Source organism: Anneissia japonica, unplaced genomic scaffold, assembly GCF_011630105.1.
Source record: "Anneissia japonica isolate Jap-2015-1 unplaced genomic scaffold, ASM1163010v1 scaffold352_len1594369_cov220, whole genome shotgun sequence".
Lineage (NCBI taxonomy): Eukaryota > Metazoa > Echinodermata > Crinoidea > Comatulida > Comatulidae > Anneissia > Anneissia japonica.
Window position 1 is genome coordinate 468,830 of NW_022751928.1, and position 23,016 is coordinate 491,845.

A 23,016-nucleotide genomic window follows, 5' to 3' on the forward strand; every position below is an offset into this window, starting at 1 on the left:
TGTTTTGTTGTAATAATTATTATTATTATTATTATTATTATTATTATTATTATTATTATTATATTCTTATGTAAATTTATCAATTTTGGTCTCAAAAGACAGATATAATCTCATCAAGGGCCAGTTTAAATTTTATTTTCTAGTGCTCACAGATATAATGTATTACATTGTTTTATTACACAGAACTGACATCTCTTTCCTTCTGGATTTACATTAAAATTCACATTTTACAATAATTGTACCTTCAGGTTCATTGGTTTCATCTTTCATCTGTAGGTTATTCTTGTCAGTATTAAACAAATCATCATCGATTTCATGAAGCTCAATGATCTCCTCAGAAGGTTGCAGTGGTTGATATACATACTCCTTACGGTCAACACCGCCATTACGTAGAAATGCACTCATTACCGTTCTACAAAAATATATAAAATTCATTCTGCAGAGATAACATTACTACTGTATAAAGACATTAAAATTAATAGGTGGTAAAATCTAGAAAAAAATTTTTAAGTTATTTAATTCCAATGAACCAATATAAAATGTGGACTGAATTATAAAAAATAAATAAATAAATAAAAAAATTATAAAAATTATAAAAAAAATAAAAGTCTGTATATATATATATATGAATATTGCCACCCAGTTGTCACAGTAAATAATAGAATTAAAAGTAAACAAACCCATGTTATAACCTACTTCTACGTAGACACTTGGCAGGATCTATCTGTACTTGTCAAGTTCTTATGATTAATACAGGAAAGTGTTGATTTAAATACAGACAAGTAAAAGTCTCCTTTTTATGGCATAGCCTAAGTAGTTCTATCTTTGTACCGGTGAATCCAGGTATTTGTGATTTTGGTAGAGGAAGCGTCGGTACTCAGCCTGCTACTATGTACTGTACCTACCCTATGTACCGCCTTGTTTGACCACAGCTTTCCGTTCATAAAAACAAGAATGATCAGTTTTACACAGTAGAGATTTGTTGTAATATTTTCCCCGAACAATAACAAGTACTGTACTACTAGTACTATATTATTTGCAATATGTTTCTCTCCACGTATTCAGTTTTACATATTTTCAGTGCTCCTCCTAATTACTAATGTCACGCAAGTACAGCAACAACAACGTACAGTTTTTATGTCTAGCGCCCCCTACACAAATTGTTACGGTTGGTTGACCCGGCGGTGTGTCTGGTGTCTCATCCATGATCCATATCAGCAAAGGTATCAGCCGGTGTCGAAATCTCGACATAAAGTATTGGAGGGACAATAATGTTATCCTGAATTTACTATGAAGGTGCTTTCATATGTTATGATTGATTGTGTTGATATGTTTTAAACATAATTAGTGATGGCTGGAGTATTTGATATAGAGATCAATGATCAAGATGACGACGGACGAGCGGAAGATGCAATCGACGTAGATGCCGATGTAAGTTGAAATCGCCTTCCTAGCTAGGCTAGGCCTAAGCTCTTCACAGCGCATCTGACTACTTTACTTTACTGAGTAGTGTCTAACGATGCTTAACGACGTGGTGTCAGGTCGCTCATCTCTGTGCCTGAGTTAGGCTTAGGCCCATTCTGTCATTTGTTGGAAATATAATACTTATTGGGATACAACACGTGAACATTGGTGATGTTTAGATCAGAGAGTCGGCCATGCCGAATTTTATTAAGTAGGCCCTAGGGGAGGTAGAATTGATTGTGTGATATATATGAATTTGTCATATGACGAATCATGGTGATGAAATGTCCTGTCATATTGAAGCTTCCACAGCAAATTATGGTTGGCAAAATAGCTTACCATTGTTAGATCCGTTAGATAAATAGCAAATCACGAATCAAGAGCTTTAAAAACATTGATGTCGATTAGTTGAAAAAAATATAAATACTTTTTTTAAATTGTTACCTTTTCTGCCCTTCTATTAATCACAGATTAAGACATTTGTTCCTATTCATGAGCTCTTTGAGCTAAAACTAAATAAAGTATGACATTTCATAATATTAAAACCAACTGAATATACTACGGATCCAGACTGTATAGGTCGGCCTGTGCAGGGATTATATCCTCCGCACAAAAATTTGGCCTATAAATCCATCCGTGCATTTCAGAAAAAGGCCGATTTTCGCAGATTTTATAGAAAATTGGGCTTTGACCTAATCTTAATAAACAATGTATTATGATTCTGCGCACCTATTTTCCTAGTGATTTTCCACGCAAATTTGAGCTGGTTTCTGTGCAATTAAAAACATTACAGTATGGCTACATATTCCCTACTTGGGACTCCTGAATTGTTCACTGTTCGGAGAATGCTAAGTTTATGTATAATATTCTTTCTTTATTATATAAATAATAATAATAATAATAATAATAATAATAATAATAATAATAGATGGATTTATATAGCACAATTATAATCAGTTTATAGATTAATAAAATATTCTCACCAGGCCTTAATTTCACAGTCATTCACTGCAGCATATTTTCACCAGTTGACAGGTAAATATTTATATATATTCACAACATTATTTTTAATATATATAACATATATATTTTTTGATATAATTTAATATATATATATATATTTTTTTTTTTTAGGAAGAGTTTCTGAGTGCCAGCTCAAGCTCTGGCATTGAGATGTAAGTACCAACATCAAGTTTATAAATTGTAAAATAACCAAAAATAGAAGAATGAACTTATTACAATTATAACTTTATTTGTCAATATACTACAAAAAGTCATACAGAAAAAAACTTTAAATTTGTGTATCAAAAAGTATCACATTAATAATTGCATTGGACAATACAGTACAAGAGTTGGCTCTGCGTAATGCTGTAATACATTAAAAAAATACAAATGTCACTACTTTGGAACATATAACACAATGTTATTTTGAATGGATACATACATAGTAGTGATAATATTAATAATGTACTTGATGTGAATGAGGTGGTAGTATGTAGTGATTATGATTTTTTTTTATAAATACTTCCCATATATTTTTCTATACCTACTGCCGTGTTGCTTTTACTTTTCTTTGTTACACTATTAAATGCTATACGATTATTACTACCTCTTGCAAAATGATTCTAAAACACATACAGTTTAGTTGATAGGTTTGATATTAAAGTACATTACCTTACTTTCATGGTTCTAATAATTAAACATAACGTAATTCCATTAATCGTGATTGAAAATTGATTATGAAAAATCAAGAATAGTCTGGAAAGTACAGTACAGTGAAATTAAACATTTTGAATTAAAAAAATTTTTTTTTTTTATACAGGGCTGAGGGGTTTGAGTCGGTTCCCCTAAGCGAAGCATTGGTGAATCCCAGTACAGAGCGCATCGGTCCTGAACATTTCCAGCTCCTTAAAGTTCTAGGCAAAGGTGGCTATGGAAAGGTGAGTTGGCCTTACAGAACAATGAGTATACTATTTGTTAAATTATTATTAGATGATATGAATCTGCTTCACGGTAATAGTACGGTACTAATTGTGCAAGGGTTGCAAGCAGCTGTAGCATTTCTATGGTAGTAGAAAGTAGGTCGTAATATCTTTTAAAATCATTCTTATAGAGCATTCAGGAAAAAATGCCTAAAAAATTAGGATCATTACTAGGCATAATAGACAAAACTACACAAAGGTACTAAGTTGAAGTTTAAAAATAATCTATTGAAGTGAAAATTTTATTTGACTTTTTTGACTTAATTTTTAAGATATTAAAGGCTGCGGCTATGATTACGCTGAAGTAATCAAAATCCCAATGCGCTGATTGGTTGACTTGGCTTTACCCTAACCTTAAAAGTAACTCTCGGTATCTTAATGCACTACATCTCGGCATGAGCATAGGGATTAGGGTCGTAGCGGCCGCGCTCAAAATGTATGGAACGCCAGTAGTAGCGCTATACCGATTGATTGGGATACGGTACGGTATAGCGTTGGTCAATAGCATTCATATCGTAATGTAATAAAATTTGATGAGTGTGAAAAACATAGGTCTACACTTAGTGATACTGTACATTGTCATTATTATTATTAATTTATTATTATTACTACTACTATTATTATTATTAATTATCAATCATCTTCAAATGCAATGACAAACAGATGTTCATTCACTAACAGAACACAAGTTAGAGAAATTCGAATAAATAAACCATATAGGCCTAGTTCCATGAATAAACTAAAGAAGCGATTTAAAAAGTACCATTCATTTCTGTAAGAAAATAGGCATAAGCCTACTATAAATCATAATATTTGATATAATATATAAACAAACTAACTAAATATAAATAAACCATATAGGCCCCTAGGCCTAGTAAATATTAAGTCTCGATTTATATAGGCTAGGCCCTATATATGGAAGAAAATATACATTAATTTGATAATTGATTAAAACAGTATTAATATCTAACTCTGATGCCCATTCATTGCCCGACATACATTTTGCATACTGCACGCTTGGCGCTTCATACAAATTGCTGCGTATCGACCCGCGGCCGCTTTCCCTCGCGGCCGCTCTGAGCATACTCCGATAGCCACTTTTTAATTAAATTGTTTAGATTAAAACTACATAAATAACGTAACACCTTTTTAGGTTATCTACTGTAGGAAATTCTAGGAAATTTTTTAGTTTTTTTTTTATATATAATATTTTTAGACAAAAGTATATCTGTCAAATCAGGCATACCAGCAGTAAATTTGCCCTAATACACAATGCCATATATTGGCATTAAGTATCCATTTTTTCAGTCATTAGGATAAATAGCAACATTACATGCCATTATTTAATAGGTGAGTATTTTCAGTATGTATTGGGTGCGACATTTTAAAATGAAGGTACCATAGTAAATGACGAGGAACTCATTGATTTGCAATAAAAAATTCATGACAAATGAGAGTGGTTTACTTAAAGAAGGAGCTTTGCAATACATTCATCTTTTATGGAGAAAGAAGTATTTTACAAGTGCTTAGCATTACTGACTATTCTATTTCCTGTTAGGTGATTAATTTTGTATTGATTTACGTTTCGGATGTGCTAGTTCTACTCATAATAATCTTTCGCTTGAGACTCTACAGTAGTCAATATTTGACCGATTGAATCCTCACCTTTTTGTCTGTATTCAGTAACTTTGAGTAGAGGCCCACTTTCAATGGTCGATAAATATGATTAAAGATTTCCATGTACTGTACAGGATGCATCATGTTGGAAATAATCAAATTAATTTAAATATTGATTATACTGTTTAGTATATGAATAATGTGATGATGCACATTGCATGATTGTGGTGGTGCTTTAGCTTGCCTTGTGCCTTTGCCTTGTCAAATTAACAAAAAAAGTGACCTGCCAAGTAGAAAGCTTATGAGAAAGTAGTTTATTGCATGGCCTAGTTTGTAGCTAGAATCTTGGTTGTTTACATACAAATGACAGAGAGGTTTTGAAGGCATCAGTAGATGTAACATTAGTGGTTGATTGAGGTAGAACATTCCAAAATCACTTCTAAGATTAAGAACTAGATTAAGGTTGTAAAAATGTGTGTTCTATCACAGGAAAGCTTTTGATTATGGTAAAGCGTTTCCCCCCGTTATATTTTATTAAATTTATCTTTATCCTAAAGTTTTAAAGAATTAATATTGTAATTATTAGAATTTTATATTTATAAGGACCCTCTGGAAATAGGATTGTTTTACAACATCTTTTGTGGGCTATCCTTTTGCTGTTTTTCATATTCCTTGTTCTTGACTTTTATTGTAATTATATCAACTTTTCTCCTGGCTTTTTATCTGTTTTAATATTTTTCTTGTTTCTGCATCTTTTATCACTGTATTTTGTCTGTATGTATGTTTATTGGAATCAAATAAATTCAAATCAAATCAAATGTGACCCTAGACAGATTCATTCATCTGTGGCCATCCAGCATTCACTTATTGCAGCATATAAAAACTATAATCAGACTTGAATTAAACACATTTTTATGTTTTTTTTTGTTTTTTTTTGTGGGAAGGGGAGGGGGGCCTGGTTTGACCTCCAGGTTGATCTGAATAATAGCGCGTACACATTTTTCTCCCAAAATTTTCCAAGTTTTTGTTGAGCATTTTGTATTTTATTGTTTCTGTGTTTCATAGCATTACTGTACTTTACATTTCAGCCACTGAATCTCAATCCCTAGTTTTTGAACCAGTTAGCTAGATCAGGCCTTTTTCTATCTTTTGTGTCTATCCATGTAATTCAGAGATCTGAAATAACCTTTTGGTAGTTTAACAGACTCTGCTTAAAATTTATTGTACAGTGTTCATATGTTTTTAACCAAAGTTTATTTAATGTTTTATTATCATTTCAAAGAATGCACAATAAAATCTCATTTATAGACATAGTGTAACCCTTTTCTGCAACTAAAGTATTACATTTTCTAAATGAATTTTTATGAGGAATTAAAGTATATTCTGTTGGGTAACTTTCAATACAAACAATACACTGAGAATAATGATATTTATATATTTTTCATCCAAAAACATTAAAATTGACAAACACAAGGTAACAGAGAGCAAAAAACAACACTCAGTTGGCCGGACAGGATTGCCAAAAAGTAAACTGAATCACTGTCTAGTGACTCTCTGATGCCAGAGAAAACATAAATTAAATTAGCATAAAATATGCTAAAATGTTCAACTTGAGTGTGACAGTAAACAGAGGAAAGTAGGGAAACATTGGAAATACCACGTTTGAAAGCAGTCTATGAAGAATAATATATTAAATTTAATTGAATAAAAATGTATTTTTGTAAATCAAAAACAAAATAAAGAACATGATGAACTAAGGATTTCCAAAAAAACTATAAAATTAATGGACAAAAAAAATACAGGGGTCTGGTAGTTTACATAGAATTGACTGATAAAGATTTCGGTAGTAAAAATTTTGTTGATCTATAAAAAATGAATTGTTTTGATCTAAATTTTATAGAAAGTTGAGCAATTTGACATTTAAGAAAATTTTGGTTTTTCATATTTCACTACAGCTGGATCTTAAAGGACAATCAGGATAGAATTTAAATGTAAAATAATTTATGCAAAAAGTAGTATATAAATAAATAAATTTTTACTGATTGTTAAATTTTATAGTATAATACATTCTATTAATATTTTGATCTTGTAAATTGGCTTGTTCTGTATTGGTGATGTCCATATTGTAGCATACTGGGTATCATCTGTAATTGCAAAGAGCCATTTGGGAATAAATTTAAATGCAAATTAGAAGATCTAAATTTAGAATATATTTAGTTGAAAGATTTAGAACTAATAATATCCTATAAAAATACAAAGTGGCTAGTAGCCGTTGTGCTGAATGACATTTGGGCCTGGTGGTACAGGACTACCTAGCAAATGGTAGGAAGGTGCTTTTACTCACAATACTGCCATCCAGGGGTTTAGCCACAAAAAAGAAATAGGCTGTCCAAAATGGCAGCTTTATCCTAGTCTGTTGGTGCTCTGTGGTAACATTGTGGCCAATTTGAGGACAAAAATACACAAATGCTCCTTTGTATCACCTTTGACATGATCTATGACATGATTGTTATTTCTGATTGTAGGTGTTCCAGGTACGCAAGATAGCTGGTGCTCATCTTAATAGGATCTTTGCCATGAAGGTTTTGAAGAAGGTAAGTTTACATCATCTATTTCTATGTTTCTGCTGCCCAAAAAATGCTGTATAATACGGTATGTTTAAAATACGTTTTTTTTTTACAGCAGAAATGGGGTTCATAGAACTATACCGTATTTTATATACCATATTTTTTTTGTGGAATTATTCCGGTACTTTGCAATAGATACCATATTTTTCACACCCCATTTCCGCTGCCTATAAAAATACCGTATTTTGTATAACCCCTGACATGAGGTCAAAAGCCAACAGAGCATGACGCTGGTTGTGTTTTGATTTTTCTGTCAGCTTGTTCATTAAATATAAACATTGAAAAGCGAAAGTGCAAAATGTTGACTGAAAATACTTTGATATTTACGATTCAGCTGTTGGGGAAGCCAAGATTGCTGAAAAGCTTATGACAACAAAAGAGACAGTAAAAATTTTAAGGAAATTTCGAGAAAAACTATAGAGCAAAAACCTTCTTCTTCTCTGCCTAAATCTTATAAAAGCCCATACTAAATTATTTCTAGGCTTTAGCAGAAGTTGAGGTGTAATACTTCCTTCATTGCAACTTTTAGTAATAGACAAAATAGATGAAACCAAAATTACAGCGTTCTTTAAAGAAACCATGTTTATTGAGAAGAAGAAAGCTCACTACACAGGTCAATCCAAACTTCTGTCTCACGAAAGATATTTTGGGTAATAAAAAGGACATTTTAACATAACCACCCACGAAGTACTTTTAGCAGAAAGTCACTGTCTTTAAGTATTGTAAGTAAGTAATATAATACCTGCTTTTAACTTCCTCATTCATTATAATTTTGAGTCACTGGACTTTCCAATTGTATGCTTCACACCATATTTTTATTACTATCTTTTACTGTTGTTATTTTTAGTATTTGTAGTTTGTTATGCTGTACTGTTAATATTCTTTAATCTTCATTTCATTCATTATCTTGTTAATACTGTAAATATAATAATTACAAAGTAAATAAATCAAAAGTTAAGTAACCATTTTTAAAATAGAAAAGAGAGACAAGTAAGTAATCAGCAGAGTTGGTCTTAGTGGTTCTTATTGGAGTGTCTAATTGAACCAAGTATGAGCCAAATCCCAAAGTATGCAATTACACTTTTTTGTGGCTTATATATATAATAGGAAAGGAAGAAGGAAAAAAACCATGGACACTTCCTTGTATTCTTTTTTAATAATATCAACATGGAGTGGAGTAAAAAATACTGTGCACCTTTTAATGACTCAATCTAATAGATGTTATAATGTATTTATATATATATTTATAACTAAACTATTGCTAAACTAAACTGCTTTTATTCTCAGTGTCGTACAGTGCTCTGCAGAGCGAATATTTACATTTCTTCATAATGAATAAATATCTACGAAGTGTGACATTCAATAGATTCTAGTTCATATGAACAAAGATATAAATATAAAAGTATATAATTATTATTTTATTTAGTAATCAGAAAGAAGATTTCAATAGTGAGCAAGGCACCTCAGATAGATGCGGAAGCCTCTGTGTATTTTATTTATTTATTTTATTTTAAATTCGGGTTTAAAAACACATGTTAAGCCTGGTTTCCATAAAATCGCTACATTGTCGCTACAGTATTTTCCTTGCAATCGTTGTACTGCTTAGCATGCAGTCCCCGACGCAATTGGGAAGGCTTCCTGATTAGACCGACCAATTAGCATCACCGAAGGCGCTTCAGAAAACAGTGCAAGTACAATACTTGGTGCAGTAACAATAATATAATAAGAATACAAGCTAGAACCGAAAGGTCCACCGATTAATCTCAGATAAGATAGTATAATACATACTCCAAGTATCGAAATGCACGCCATCATGTCAGGATTCAATATTTCAACATTAATTATGTCATCATCGGGAATGATACATATTATGATACAAGCTAGGCCGCAAGTTTCTTCTTTATAACTAACAATCAATGAGTCATACCTAACTGTATATGCCTGTCTTTATTCCTTTGAAACTGAAGGAAGCTAAACTGAGTAATCAATCCCTCACCCTTGTTCTTTGAAAGTGAAACCAAAATATCACCAGAAACACATGAAATTGAAACCTTTCAATGCTTCACTCATAGAGAAAAAAAGGTGATTTAAGTCTTGTGATTATGTCTTTAGAAGCATTGTATTACCTGTACACCAGGAAGATAATATTTTTCAATTAGAAGGTTATGTACTCATAGGAGAGGCAACTTTGCCTTAATGTTGGTGGGAAAACCCCCAGTTTACCCTGGTTACTCCCTTCTACTGACACTTGTTGTATTGATTGATTTTCATTTATTCTTTTAGTTTTGGGCATTAGATTACACAGAAAATATCCTTGGAAGAAAAAATTCTAATTGACCAAGGTTTTGAAAGAGGGGTGGGGTGGGGAGGGAGAGGGAGAGAAAGTTTTACTCTTTTTGAATGATGTAAGATCAATTTTAGAATTACTACTGTACTAGGCTGATTATGCATTAAAGTACACTGAATCATTATATGGCTTAGTGTATAATATACCCATAACATTTGCGTAACCCACACATTGGATAACAAATGTGCAGATTTACATGTGGTTTCATCGTAAATAACATTCAACTACAATGTATTAATGTAGCGTTTTTTAAAGTATGTTTTTATTAATGATATATCATGATTTTTTTTTTTTAAATGAAACAAGCTCCACTCACCTGTATCATGGTTTCTAAATGATTAATAATTCTATTTCCTATTTGTTGTTAAATTCAGTGGCGGATCCAGGATTTGAAAGAAGGGGTTTCAAAATATTTCTTTAAAAAACCATGGATGGCCCTAGATGGCCAGAAATGAGCTTTCCCAACTTCTGAGGTGTCTTCGAATGACCTTTAAGTTCTTCAAAATTCAAAGTTTTCTCCCTCTTAAAAAAGGTGAGGTAATTTTATCTCTTCCTATAAAGAAAAAAAAATCAAAGATATAGGCAATATATTATTATATTCCAACACTATTGATACAGTAGTTGGATATGTACAATAGTCTTTCTTCCATGGATGGATGAACCGATAGCATGAACAACGCACTTTCCTACATAAATTATTCCATCGTCGAACCAAAAACGGTGTTTTTAATTTTATTAATACAGTATTGAAGGCTAGTTGAGCTAAGGCTAATTTGTCTGATCTGCCAACCTACTGTATGCCTAGGTACAGTAGGTTAGCATGCCCTTTGTAAGCCAGGACTCAGTAGTATTTTGTTACGTTACTTCCGAGCGGGGGGGGGGGGTTCGACCAAACACCCTGAACCCCTTGGATCCGCAACTGAAATTGTTTATATTATTATAATGTCACTAATCTGTAATATTTGATTTTTTAATATGGTTATTGTAGTGATAATAATAATTTTTTTTTTTTTTAAATAATAATAATAATATAATAATAATAATAGTTTGTTTGAATTACTTGCAGGCGAGCATTGTACGCAATCAAAAGGACACAGCTCACACTAAGGCTGAACGGAATATACTAGAAGCTGTCAAACATCCCTTCATTGTGGATTTAATCTACGCCTTTCAAACTGGTGGCAAACTTTACCTTATTTTAGAATATTTAAGTGGTATGTCAATTCTTATTATTTATACAGCAATAAGTGTGTATTGAGTGAAAAATTTATTAAATTGGTGACTATTGGATCAGAAAGAAATTGTATTTTTCAAACTAAAATTTAAAAGATTGAAGAATTATTTTTTTTTAACACAGGAACAAATTTCTGTGAGATATTAAAATCATTAATTGTTCTATAAATGTGTATTTTAATACAAGAAGGCTGTTAATTGCTCAGTGTTGTTTCTTTGAATGAGGAGCTTTTTTTTCAGATCTGCAAAATTATTAATAAATTAATTGTCAAAGCTAATAAACTAAAACAAATCTAGTGACACTAGAGTAAAATAATTAGATAGAATATCATTTTTGTAATTCAAGGTCACTTTCAAGGTATTATTGTGCCCAAAAGTGTATTTGCTCAATCACAATATTGTTTGTGTATATAGACCTACAGTACAGTACTTTAAGCCATTATTCCAATATAACGTGTTGTTTTTTAGATTTATATTTATCATAATTACTCATTTTATAATGCACAAAAAATTAGGTTTTACACATCTAAAATATCTAATACTGTTTTATAATTATAATTTATAAAATTATATCTGCAATTGGATTTCTGGTGTACAGTAGAGCACTTTATAAATGTCACATATTCGAATGATTTATAATTTATTATTTTTGTTATTATTACTACTACTACAGGGGGTGAACTGTTCATGCATCTTGAGAGGGAGGGTATATTCCTGGAGGACACAGCTAGTTTCTATCTTTCTGAAATAGTACTTGCTCTTGAGCATCTACATAAACAAGGGATCATCTACAGAGATCTCAAGCCAGAAAACATTATGCTGGATGCCCAAGGTAACTAATTCATTATAATCAAGTACTTATTTTTTATAAAAATATATATTTTTTTTTTGTTATTACCATAGTTCCTCTAGTGTAAGCCTATCCCTCTTGAGCACAAAATTGGGCTGATTTTGGGGGATGGGCTCATACTTGGAGAATCCCCTTTTCAGTCAAAATGCAATTTTTCAACATCGCATGCCTATTTATTCAAAGTCAATATTTGATATGTTTTTTTTTTGTTTTTTTATATTTGAATATTTTGTAAACGTCAGCTAAGCTATTCATTCAAATTATTACCCTGAGTTTTTGCTTAAGGAAAGGCTGGTACGTAAAATTAGGGGTAAAGTAAGGGGTGGCCTTATACCTGAGATGAGCTTAACCTGAGGCAGTGGCGGCACCAGTGGTGGGGGGGGGCAGGTAGGCTTAAGTCCCCCCATCAGTCTGCCAGATGTGCCTTGGCCAATGGGGGGGCCCCACCCCTCGGCCAAAGCTCATCTGGCAGTCGGACCAAAAAAAACAATTAGGCCTAGTTTTCCCATCCCAGCCATTTCCAGCCATCTAGAAGTCCCATTTAAAAAAAAAAAAAACTTGTTTTGGGAGGGCATGCCCACCCCTGGTTTAGGCCTTCGGCCCTCAGATAACGCTGTGCGCTATATTTACACCCATAAATACTTAGCTCCCCCAGTCGGACATCTTAGTCCCCTATAAATTATATCCTAGAGCCGCCACTTACCTGAGGAACTAAGGTAGTATAGTTTTGTGATGTACATTTTCCAAGTTTTCTATTCCATCTTCCCATTCATTGTTAAGATTAGACACTATATGAATCACTTTCAAACACTACTCCAAATAGACTTATACAGTTTATTAAACTTGTGATCTTGTACAATTGCCAATTTTGCCATTCATCCTCAAGATTGGACACTAATTGAATCAGTATAGACCTCTGCAGATAGACTTCACTTTATCTGTATTACAGTTCATGATCTTGTATAAATGCCAAGCTGTGTCATTTGTTCACTGATTGCATACCATACTTTTTGAATCACTGACGACATCTACACAAAGAAAGGCTTCATGATACAGTATTCCCACAACATTGCCATTTGTGATTTTGTACATTTTGCACATTCAGTTTTATTGCACAATCTCAAAATAAGACACGTTATTGTAAACTGTATTCAAAACAGACTTTACCCTACAACATCTCTACAACATTTCTTTTTGATACTGTAGTACATTTTCTAAACTTGGCCATTAAATTCGATTGAACACACTTATAAAATTCTACACAAGACAGATTTCATCTTATCCCTATAGCATTATTAGTTTGTGATATCTGACTTTTATTCACAAGATTGGACACTCTACACGAAACAGACGTCACCCTATTTCTACTATTGCTGCTGTTAATTAAGTTTCTAGTGCTTATCAGATCTCGCAATTAATTTCAAATCTTGCAGGTCATGTAGTGTTGACAGATTTTGGTTTATGTAAAGAATCTGTGGAGGAGGGCGACATGACTCACACATTCTGTGGAACTATTGAATACATGTGAGTATCATTTATTGATAGAGAAATTAAATTGATTACAGGTTACAGGAGCTCTAATGCTCTTGGCGATGGACGTCATTGGAAGTATAACGACATCTCAGCCAATAATGATGCTACAAAATGTAACATGTACAATAGAACCTCATTCTTACATATCCCAGTTACATGAACCCTTGGTTTTACGTATATGCCTCGTACTGATGATGACGTCTTAAAAAAACACCGAAAATATTTAAAACAAATGGCCCTTTTCAGGGCCACTGTAAGTAAAAAGACAAATTTGTTACTTTCTGTCCGCTTATTATTTCAGTACTATAACAATAAACAAACCATATATGCAAAGTATTTTCATAACAGCAGCGTTGATTGAGTCTATTACCGGGCTGTTATAATCTAAAACATGTGAACTGAGCGAGATGAACAACTACCAATGGTGCTCAAAATAATTTCTTTCCTCCTTTACCTTCATATGGAAAACTCGTCTGATCAAATTTTCTACACGAAGTTTACTAAGCTGGGTAGGCATAATTTTGTACACGAACGCTAATTGGTTGGCTCACTCAGTGCAGTGCACATGATTTTCGGTTCACATACATGAACGCTAATTAGTTGGCTCACCCAGTACAGTGCACATGGTTTCAGCAGGCCCAGACAGCACCGTAGTTGTTGCTTAGAATAGCCATGAAGGGGAATTCCCAAGTTATACCTTTGTTGTATTAGTAATCTTACAATAGTTTCATGTTCTTTAGTTAAATTAAAGATATAAAGTAATGAATTAATACACACTAGACACATGGTTTTATTTGAACACCTTATTGTGACATCGTAAAGTGATGAATAAAAACACTAAACACTATTCGTAGGCCTAGCCTAGGTAACATTGTTACCCAAATTTAACCCAACCTCAATTTTACGAATCCCCCAATTTACGTACGCCCTCTGGTCCCGTACCATACGAAAAATCAAGATTCTACTGTACTGTAATTTTTAAGAGTAACTTTTCTGGGGGTGGTGTTTTATATTTTCCTGTTGCTCATGAGAACTATAGCTATTTTTATGTTGGATACAGTAAAGACATGAGCAAACACATGATGTTTGTTACCACCAACTACAGACCTTGCCATGCTTTTAATATGGTTGTTAAAGGCAACTTGCAATTATGCTTGAATTTTATCTCATGACACATGCTTACTGTACACTTGCCAGTCACGGTAACAAGGTTGTTATGGCAACTTATTCCTTGAAACAAGCTTGGATATTATGTACTGTAATGACATACAGATGTGGACACTTGCCAACATGGTTGTTATAGGCAGAAAAGTTCTTGCAATATTATATAGGTGCCTGCCAACCTTGTGGGATGGTTGTTATTATAGGCACATCAGTCCTTTGATTTTATCACATGTATCTGACAAATATCTGATAATATCTGATGTTCTATTGTTATTTTTTTTGGTTGTTCATTGTTTGATAGAATTTAAATGTATTGTTATCCATCAATTTTATGTCAGACAAAACAGAGTTGAATACAAATAAATACTGTAACAATATTCAATTATTACAAATGTCATTATTTTTAATAATTTACCATGTTGAAACAAATTGAATGCACGTTGAGTTATCTTGATCGGCCTGTTATCTGTCATCGGTACTCAGCAAATAATATACCTGATAAAGTTCACAGTATGCCTGGTGAATTGAGCCCTTTAGACATATCTTGCCTATCAAAGCAAAACAAGATTATATAGATGAAACAATTTTGGTTTGAATTACTGTGTGTGGCAAATATGGTGTAACAGTAAGGCTTTAGGCTTTCAATTGAAAGATCAGGGTTCAAATCAATTTGAGCGCTTGTTTGCATCCTTGGGGAAGGATATGTTACTTAGCAACAACTAAACCACAGTATAATCATAGCTTATATAATTGAATATTGTTATCGTCTCTTTATATGACTTAAATTTGACATTTACAGTAGATTTAACATCAATGTATGGTTAGTTTTCTTATTTTTATTACGTTTTTAAATGGAAATTATTAGGTTTTGATATATAAGTTGAAAACTATCTTTTGTTCAATTAAGTTTATTTTTCTAAAAACATTTAGTGTTAGAAATATTTCTGCATAATTATTAAATATAATAAAAAATAAATTACAAAATCTATAAGCTAATCACATGGACGAAAATTAGAAAGGTTCATCAGTATTAAATCATTAAAATACTCTGTAAGTTACATTGGTTTTTAATGAGTTTATTACAATTATTATTTTTTATTGCATATGAAAATAATCAGTATCAGAATTTCGATGATTCAACAACTCTGAAAATTCTACAAATTTAAATTATAATGTGTAATAAATATAAACAATGTTCACAAGATTTTTGTTATGATGATGATTTAACCATTAAAAATACCTGTATATTAGTTACTGCATTTAATATTCATTAACACTACAAACTATAGTATCTGAATTGTTTGTTAATCTTATATTGTATAATTAATTATGTGCTTATTACATTGTATAATTAAGTATGTGCTTATATTAAGTAATTAGTTAGCTTTCAATTGTTAACAGATGAACAAATAATTACTATCCCAATTTTATGATTTATTATACATGCCTTTTTGAAGGATTGTAAATCATCAAGAACTCATTTTAATCGGTTATTCAATATTATACTTTAGTATTCCAACTACAAGAAAATCAAAGCGTGTTAGGTTTATGCCTTGATATTCATTCACAGTACTGTAGAATATATCTTGATGAATGCTTTTATTGATAGGTGCTTATTCAAAAGCAATGTCCCTATTAAGTTAAATAAATTCATCTCCTTCCAAAAAATATATATGTTGATTTTTCTTTATTGTGAAGGATATCTTAGGAAATTTATTGTAATTTTTTTTTAACTTGAATTTTTGTTTTATGTTTTTATCAATCCTCTTTAAATGTAATACCAACCAAAAATATTACTACTGTAATGTATTTTCTGATTTTTATCACTTGACAGACCTATAATAATAAATGACCTCTTGTAACCATATACAGTATGCCTCTGGCATTCCACATTACCATTATAAACACTAATAATTCTAGCAGACATTTACATATATTTGTTTACTAAGTATATTTTTCTGATTGATGAATCAATGTTTTTTTTTTGTTTGTTTGTTTAACCAGGGCACCTGAGATATTAACGAGGACAGGTCATGCAAAAGCTGTTGATTGGTGGAGTCTTGGGGCATTAATGTTTGATATGCTTGTGGGAGCTGTAAGTATATCTTTTGAATATGAATATATACTGACAGAGGACCCCACTTGGGTTATGCGTCAGTGTGCATCGTCGATCTGCCCACTATAAGTTTATTTATTTATCTGTGATTTATTAAAAATGTATATTTGACTAGTAACGATTTTGTGTGTGCAACACAAGGTATACAATCTTCCTTGGTGCTCATAGTTATGCAAACAATATTTTTGGTATGCATTACTTTATTCATTTCATTGAGCAATGTAAAATGCTAATACAGGATGTTATTAGTGTATATAAAAGTATTTATGTATAAAATTATATTTGTATAAACAAAGTATATCATATTGAATACTACAATTACATCATGTGCATCATGTTCTATACACCGAAATACAAAACAATGTTCCCTTCTTTCCTAGAGAATTTTATTAAAAATAATATGATGTTATGTGTTGATTAAATTTATTTGATGTAAACACCAAGAATAGTGCCACGAAAGTCTAGAAGAAGACTTCTTTCCAGTGGGGTGCTCTGGTGGTGATTGGGAGACAATCCCTTACTCTTTTCCGAAGAGTGTACTGCGTTCTTTAACATCACATGGGACATAAATGCACACAGGACCAACGGCTTAAACGTCTCATCCGAAAGACGGTGCGTTATAACTTATATTTCAGCCCTCCAGCTGAAACACAAGGAGAGGCAGCGATGGGAATTGAACAGGGCACCTAGAGATCTCCACATTTCAGCGCAAAAACAGGGGCTACCACCAGATTAGCCGACTGAGCTAAGCTGCTTTCTCTCTCTCTCTAGGTGGTACTTCAATTACAAAATACATGTAAACATTTTGCTGCTTTTTATTTATAATGCGATAATATATAATAAACAAGTGTATTTGTATTCTATTTTTAGCCACCATTTACTACGGATAATAGGAAAAAAACTATTGAAAAGGTGAGTTTTAGAAGAAAATATAATTAATATATTAATAATACCTTAATATTATAGTGGTCTCAATAGATATACAGCATATGCAAAAGTCTTTACTTACTGATTAAATGCAAAGGTAGATATCAAATCAACAGTTTCATTATTGTGGATCATTTGCTTGGTGGTTAAGGTACTTTGCCTTCTAGTCACAGTGGCCTGAGTTCAAATCCTCAGAGCTAATAGGATTTCTCTCATGACATCACATCATGACCGTATGTATAAACTTTATTTCACAAATTCAATGCATATACACAAAACTATAAAATAACATATAGGCAGGCACATGATGACTATATGGGGCAACAGTTTAGAATTCTGGACAGGGATTTAGTTTATAAAATAACTAGAATACAATTCTCTTTAATTACTGACATTAACATTTATCATTGTTATTTTTATAGATTTTGAAAGGAAAGTTAGTTCTTCCTCCTTACTTGACACCAGAAGCAAAGGATCTTATACGAAAGGTATGTTTATAGTTGATCAAGTCGTTGGTAGATCGGGATGGGTTAGACTTCACACAAAATATCCGGAAATCGGAATAAAGCCACCCCTGTCCAAAGCCACCCCTGTCCAAAGCCACCCAAAAATGGATTATACCATTGTAAGGTAGGGGTGGTCGACAATGGGGTGTTTGTCTTGATGCTGGTCTACAATAGGTTTCTGCTGCAGTGCTAGGAGTGTCTTTGTATCAGCTTTTGTGTATTATGAATTAGAAACTGGGTGTAGTCTACATAGGTATAAACATCATCAGCTTCTCCTAGTGATGCAATTGTGTGGGGTTTTTTTTAAATTTTTATATGATAATATTGATATCCACAATCCATTTTAGAAGAAATCCCTTAGGGGAGAACTGATTAAATGAGCTTTCTTAACATATTTTATTTTATTTTGCTGCACATAATGATAACCATCAGCACTGACTTCTGTGAGACAATTGGTAATGAGGTAGTAAAAACATGCAAATAGTACAAGTTTGCAGGAGTATACACATCTAGATGTGTATAAGAGACAGGCTCATAGTTATGCAAACAATATTTTTGGTATGCATTACTTTATTCATTTCATTGAGCAATGTAAAATGCTAATACAGGATGTTATTAGTGTATATAAAAGTATTTATGTATAAAATTATATTTGTATAAACAAAGTATATCATATTGAATACTACAATTACATCATGTGCATCATGTTCTATACACCGAAATACAAAACAATGTTCCCTTCTTTCCTAGAGAATTTTATTAAAAATAATATAACATACTTATGTATTATTTGAATGTTTGAGTGCATTGACACCATTGTGCTATTAACTTGCTAGAGTTTGTTTGAGTACAGTGTTTACATTGCATTCTGCTTTATTCTTTTGGGCTTTACATCCTGATTAACTTTAATACATAATATAAACATCGCTTGATTTAATCCCTATTCTGGAAATTGCCATTTCCATACTATAATGTATTCTGTAGCCAGAAACAATTCCTCATCTATACAGAGGTGAGTAGACATCAATACACTGTGTAAACATCGCTTGATTTAATCCCCATTCTGGAAATTGCCATTTCCATACTATAATGTATTCTGTAGCCAGAAACAATTCATCTATGCCGAGGTGAGTAGACATCAATACACAATATAAACATCACTTGATTTAATCCCTATTCTGGAAATTGCCATTTCCATACTATAATGTATTCTGTAGCCAGAAACAATTGCTCATCTATACAGAGGAGATTAGGCATTACAGGTACATGGTTTTAATCCTCCTACTTCATGCAAGAATCAGACATTGACTTAATTAAAGAAGCAGTGCTTTTCCTTTTTTTTCAGGGATTTACTTATGTCGCTCCATCAGTGTTGGAATGTATACAAAAAGATATTCTGAAACCAAGATCTCCTAGAAAGATAACGCATCAGAGCCCAAGAAACCCATTCAGGTATTACAATGCTGAAATGCTTATTACTTATGCATATAGAATTATGTGAATAACCTTTAAGGTCAAGATTTCATTACTCTATCCTGCTTAGCTCAGTTGGCTAAACTGGTGGTAGCCACTGTGTGTGCGCTGAACAGGGGAGATCTCTTGGTCCCCGGTTCAATTCCCATCGCTGCTCTCCTTATGTTTCAGCTGAAGGGCTGAAATGCAAGTTCAATTATGTACCGTCTTTCGGATGAGACGTTTAAGTCGTTGGCCCTATGTGCAATATGGTCTATGTGCACGTTAAAGAACACAAATATACTCTTTTCGGAAAAGAGTAGGGGATCTCTTGGTGTACTGCAATCTCAAAGGGAACATGAAGTCTGATAATTGTCAATATCTCTTTTATGAAAATTCATTATTGCAACATACATGTAATTACTTTATCAATCTATGTATAATCCATTTTTGTGATGAGTTGGCATCTAACCAATAAGATGGAAAATATTTGGAGAAAAAAATTCAATTTATTTCATTATTTTTCTGGTTTTTTTTTTTTTTTTTTTTTTTTTTCAATCTTTTTTTTTTTTTGTACAATCAACAATAAAATAGACAATAAAGACATTCATATAAAAATATAATTACATTTAGACCAGTTTTTAATTCCACATTGCTGTGAGATCCCAGAGGTATAATGATGAGATTTTACATAATAAATTTATGTTAATATCTTTTCAGTGCAATGCGGCAACACTCACTACAATTTGCATTTGACGAGGAGTTAACCAAAATGGGGGGAAACAGTCATTCACTGGAAGCAATGGATACGAGTGAGCATCACCATTGATGAGAGTGATGGTCGCTGTGGATAAGAGTGGAACTCAATTTTAAGGAGTAAACCTTGGCTTTGAAGCGGTAGAATGTCAGTACTGTACTGCTCAATGTAGGAATTGAAAATTTGGATCAATATTTTGGCTCTTGTAATGTTAAGGTTACCAAGATATGACATATTTATAATAAATGATTGATCATGGAAAACCTTTTACCATGCTGCAACAATAAAGATAATTATAAATGTTGTTGATTAATTTTAAAGTAAAGAAGTATTAGTATAGTTATTTTCCCTAGATACCAATGCTTGAAATTTAGCTTAGTGTTTGAATTAGTGTGTTAGTTAAGTTTGTTTTAATTTATTCAATATAATGGTTTATTTTATATTTTTGTTTCACTTTAAAATATTTCCAACAAATTAGAATACCCGACAGTGATGTTAGTGTAGGCAGTAGGTCTTATACAGTATATCAGTATTGAGTTTAAATTATAACAAATTAAATGTTGGAATTTTTGAATTTTCGACCAATAATAATCATGCCATAAAACCTTGAATTGAAGCCCTGGACTTCTTTTTTTGCAAACTTTAAATGGGTTTCTTTTCAAGGCTACTTTTGCAAAGTAAAGAGGGTGGCTTCTTTTCTAAATGAGTGCTGTAAATTTTGTGAATTTGTACCATAAAACAATAAATACGGCCACTGTAACGTCAATATGTATCATGGAGTGTAACTGACTGACATTAAAATTACCTAAACTACTGAATAAAACACCTTTTATTTTTTTGAAATTCATGTACGGTGTACACACTGTACTGTCTCGAAAAGAAGCCTGTGCTGTCTTGAAAAGAAGCCCGGGCTTCTTTTCAAGGCTAATTTCACAAACTAAAGAGGGGGCTTCAATTCGAGATGGGCTCCATCTCAAGATTAAGCCCACTGGGCTTCAATTTTAGGTTTTATGGTATGTAATATTATTTGAATATTTGTCATATATTTGTTTTTAGTAGATAAGGTTTTCCTAGTATCTTGAGTAAAGTAAAACTATGGTTTCATTCTAAATTTGCAACCAATAATGCAACTGATAATTTCATAATAAGTGCCACAAAAAATTTGTATAAAATAGCATTCTGTTAATAAGATTATTGAATGAGGTATCTGAGTTGAATGATCCTTCTGGAAATGAATGTTCCTCTTTACTATGTGTACACCAGTCACACTAAATGTGGTATGCATGAGGCTGACTTACTACTCTGGTAATTTTTATTGTGAGCAGTAATAAAATAATGGAAAGAATACTGACTGATAAACTTAAAGGAAGTGGAAAGTAGAACTGATATAGGGAAGGGCAGGAGAGAAAGGGTGGGACCATAATACAGTAGAAGGGGAAAGTAAACTGATATTGGGAATGGGTTGGCAAGTGAAATGGAGGGCCAGTGCTGTGCCAGATTCTTAAAGTGATGACCTTAAGGAAGGGAATGTAAATTGATATCAGTGCAGGCAGGACAAGTGAGAAAGTAGTGGACGATGCTATGCTGCATCCCAAAGTATTAAACTAAACAAAGGCAAAAGTAATTGATATTAGGAAGGACATGGCAAGTGGGAAGGCAGTGACCTGTAGTGAACCTGAAAGTGATAACCTAAAGAAAGGGAAAGTAATACGGGCTGGGAAGCACAGGGCAAGGGGGAAAAAGCGTTGAACAACATGTTATGAATCAAAATGATCACGATAAAACCATGCATTATTTAGTATTAATAAATTTAATTAATTGGATATGCAGGAAAATTCTATTGAAGGTCAAATTATGATGTCATGATTGCCTGTGATGTCAGACATCAAATTATGATGCCATAATTGCCTATGATATCAAAGGTTAAATTGTGATGTGATGTCAAAGGTCAAATTATGATGTCATTATTGCATATGATGTAATTAAACATTATTGCATGGACACCTACAATACACATACAGTATGTAGGTCCCAATTCTGCTAATGCACAAAGTATCTAGAGTGAATGCACAAATCCACTTGAAAGCTTATTGACAGTAGTTGATATGTGGCTTCCAACGAACCTATGCATCAAGTGTTATGTTTCAGTCATAATTAGATTTTTGTAAATATTGTTTAATTTCTTGATTTTAATTTGTGTTGCAAACTGTTATTTGAAAATTTACTATAAAACCATTGGACATTTGAAACTACTTAAATTAATCAGCAAACTGATAATAGCAGAGTCCGTCAGCAAATTGTTGTCAATGACAACGGACCTTTTTTCTAAGCCTTGTCCCTTAGATGATATTGCTAACATACCACAAAACAGTAGCATGGGACAACACATATTTGTAAGACATGCGCATATTCCTGGCCTTGTCCTGATTTGTCACTTGATT

At 32.4% G+C, this 23,016-nt stretch overlaps 1 protein-coding gene and 1 long non-coding RNA gene across 3 annotated transcripts; both read left to right on the plus strand.

The window, feature by feature from the left end:
- Positions 1 to 1,175: 1,175 nt before the first annotated feature.
- LOC117121894 (ribosomal protein S6 kinase beta-2-like) lies at positions 1,176 to 18,391 on the plus strand. The gene is made up of 10 exons (XM_033267286.1): positions 1,176 to 1,431; positions 2,599 to 2,639; positions 3,287 to 3,404; positions 7,589 to 7,657; positions 11,104 to 11,251; positions 11,944 to 12,102; positions 13,554 to 13,644; positions 16,822 to 16,912; positions 17,804 to 17,845; positions 18,283 to 18,391. The coding sequence occupies exons 1-10, from the start codon at positions 1,351 to 1,353 to the stop codon at positions 18,358 to 18,360; spliced, it is 918 nt and encodes a 305-aa protein (XP_033123177.1). The 5' UTR covers positions 1,176 to 1,350; the 3' UTR covers positions 18,361 to 18,391.
- Positions 18,392 to 19,363: 972 nt separating this feature from the next.
- On the plus strand, positions 19,364 to 21,341 carry LOC117121895. Of its 2 annotated transcripts, XR_004447651.1 has the most exons (3): positions 19,364 to 19,378; positions 19,612 to 19,818; positions 20,539 to 21,341. It is a non-coding gene; the product is annotated as an uncharacterized LOC117121895 (long non-coding RNA). The 2 variants fall into 2 exon arrangements; XR_004447650.1 differs by lacking the exon at positions 19,364 to 19,378 and having other exon boundaries at positions 19,493 to 19,818.
- The last annotated feature ends 1,675 nt before the right edge of the window (positions 21,342 to 23,016 follow it).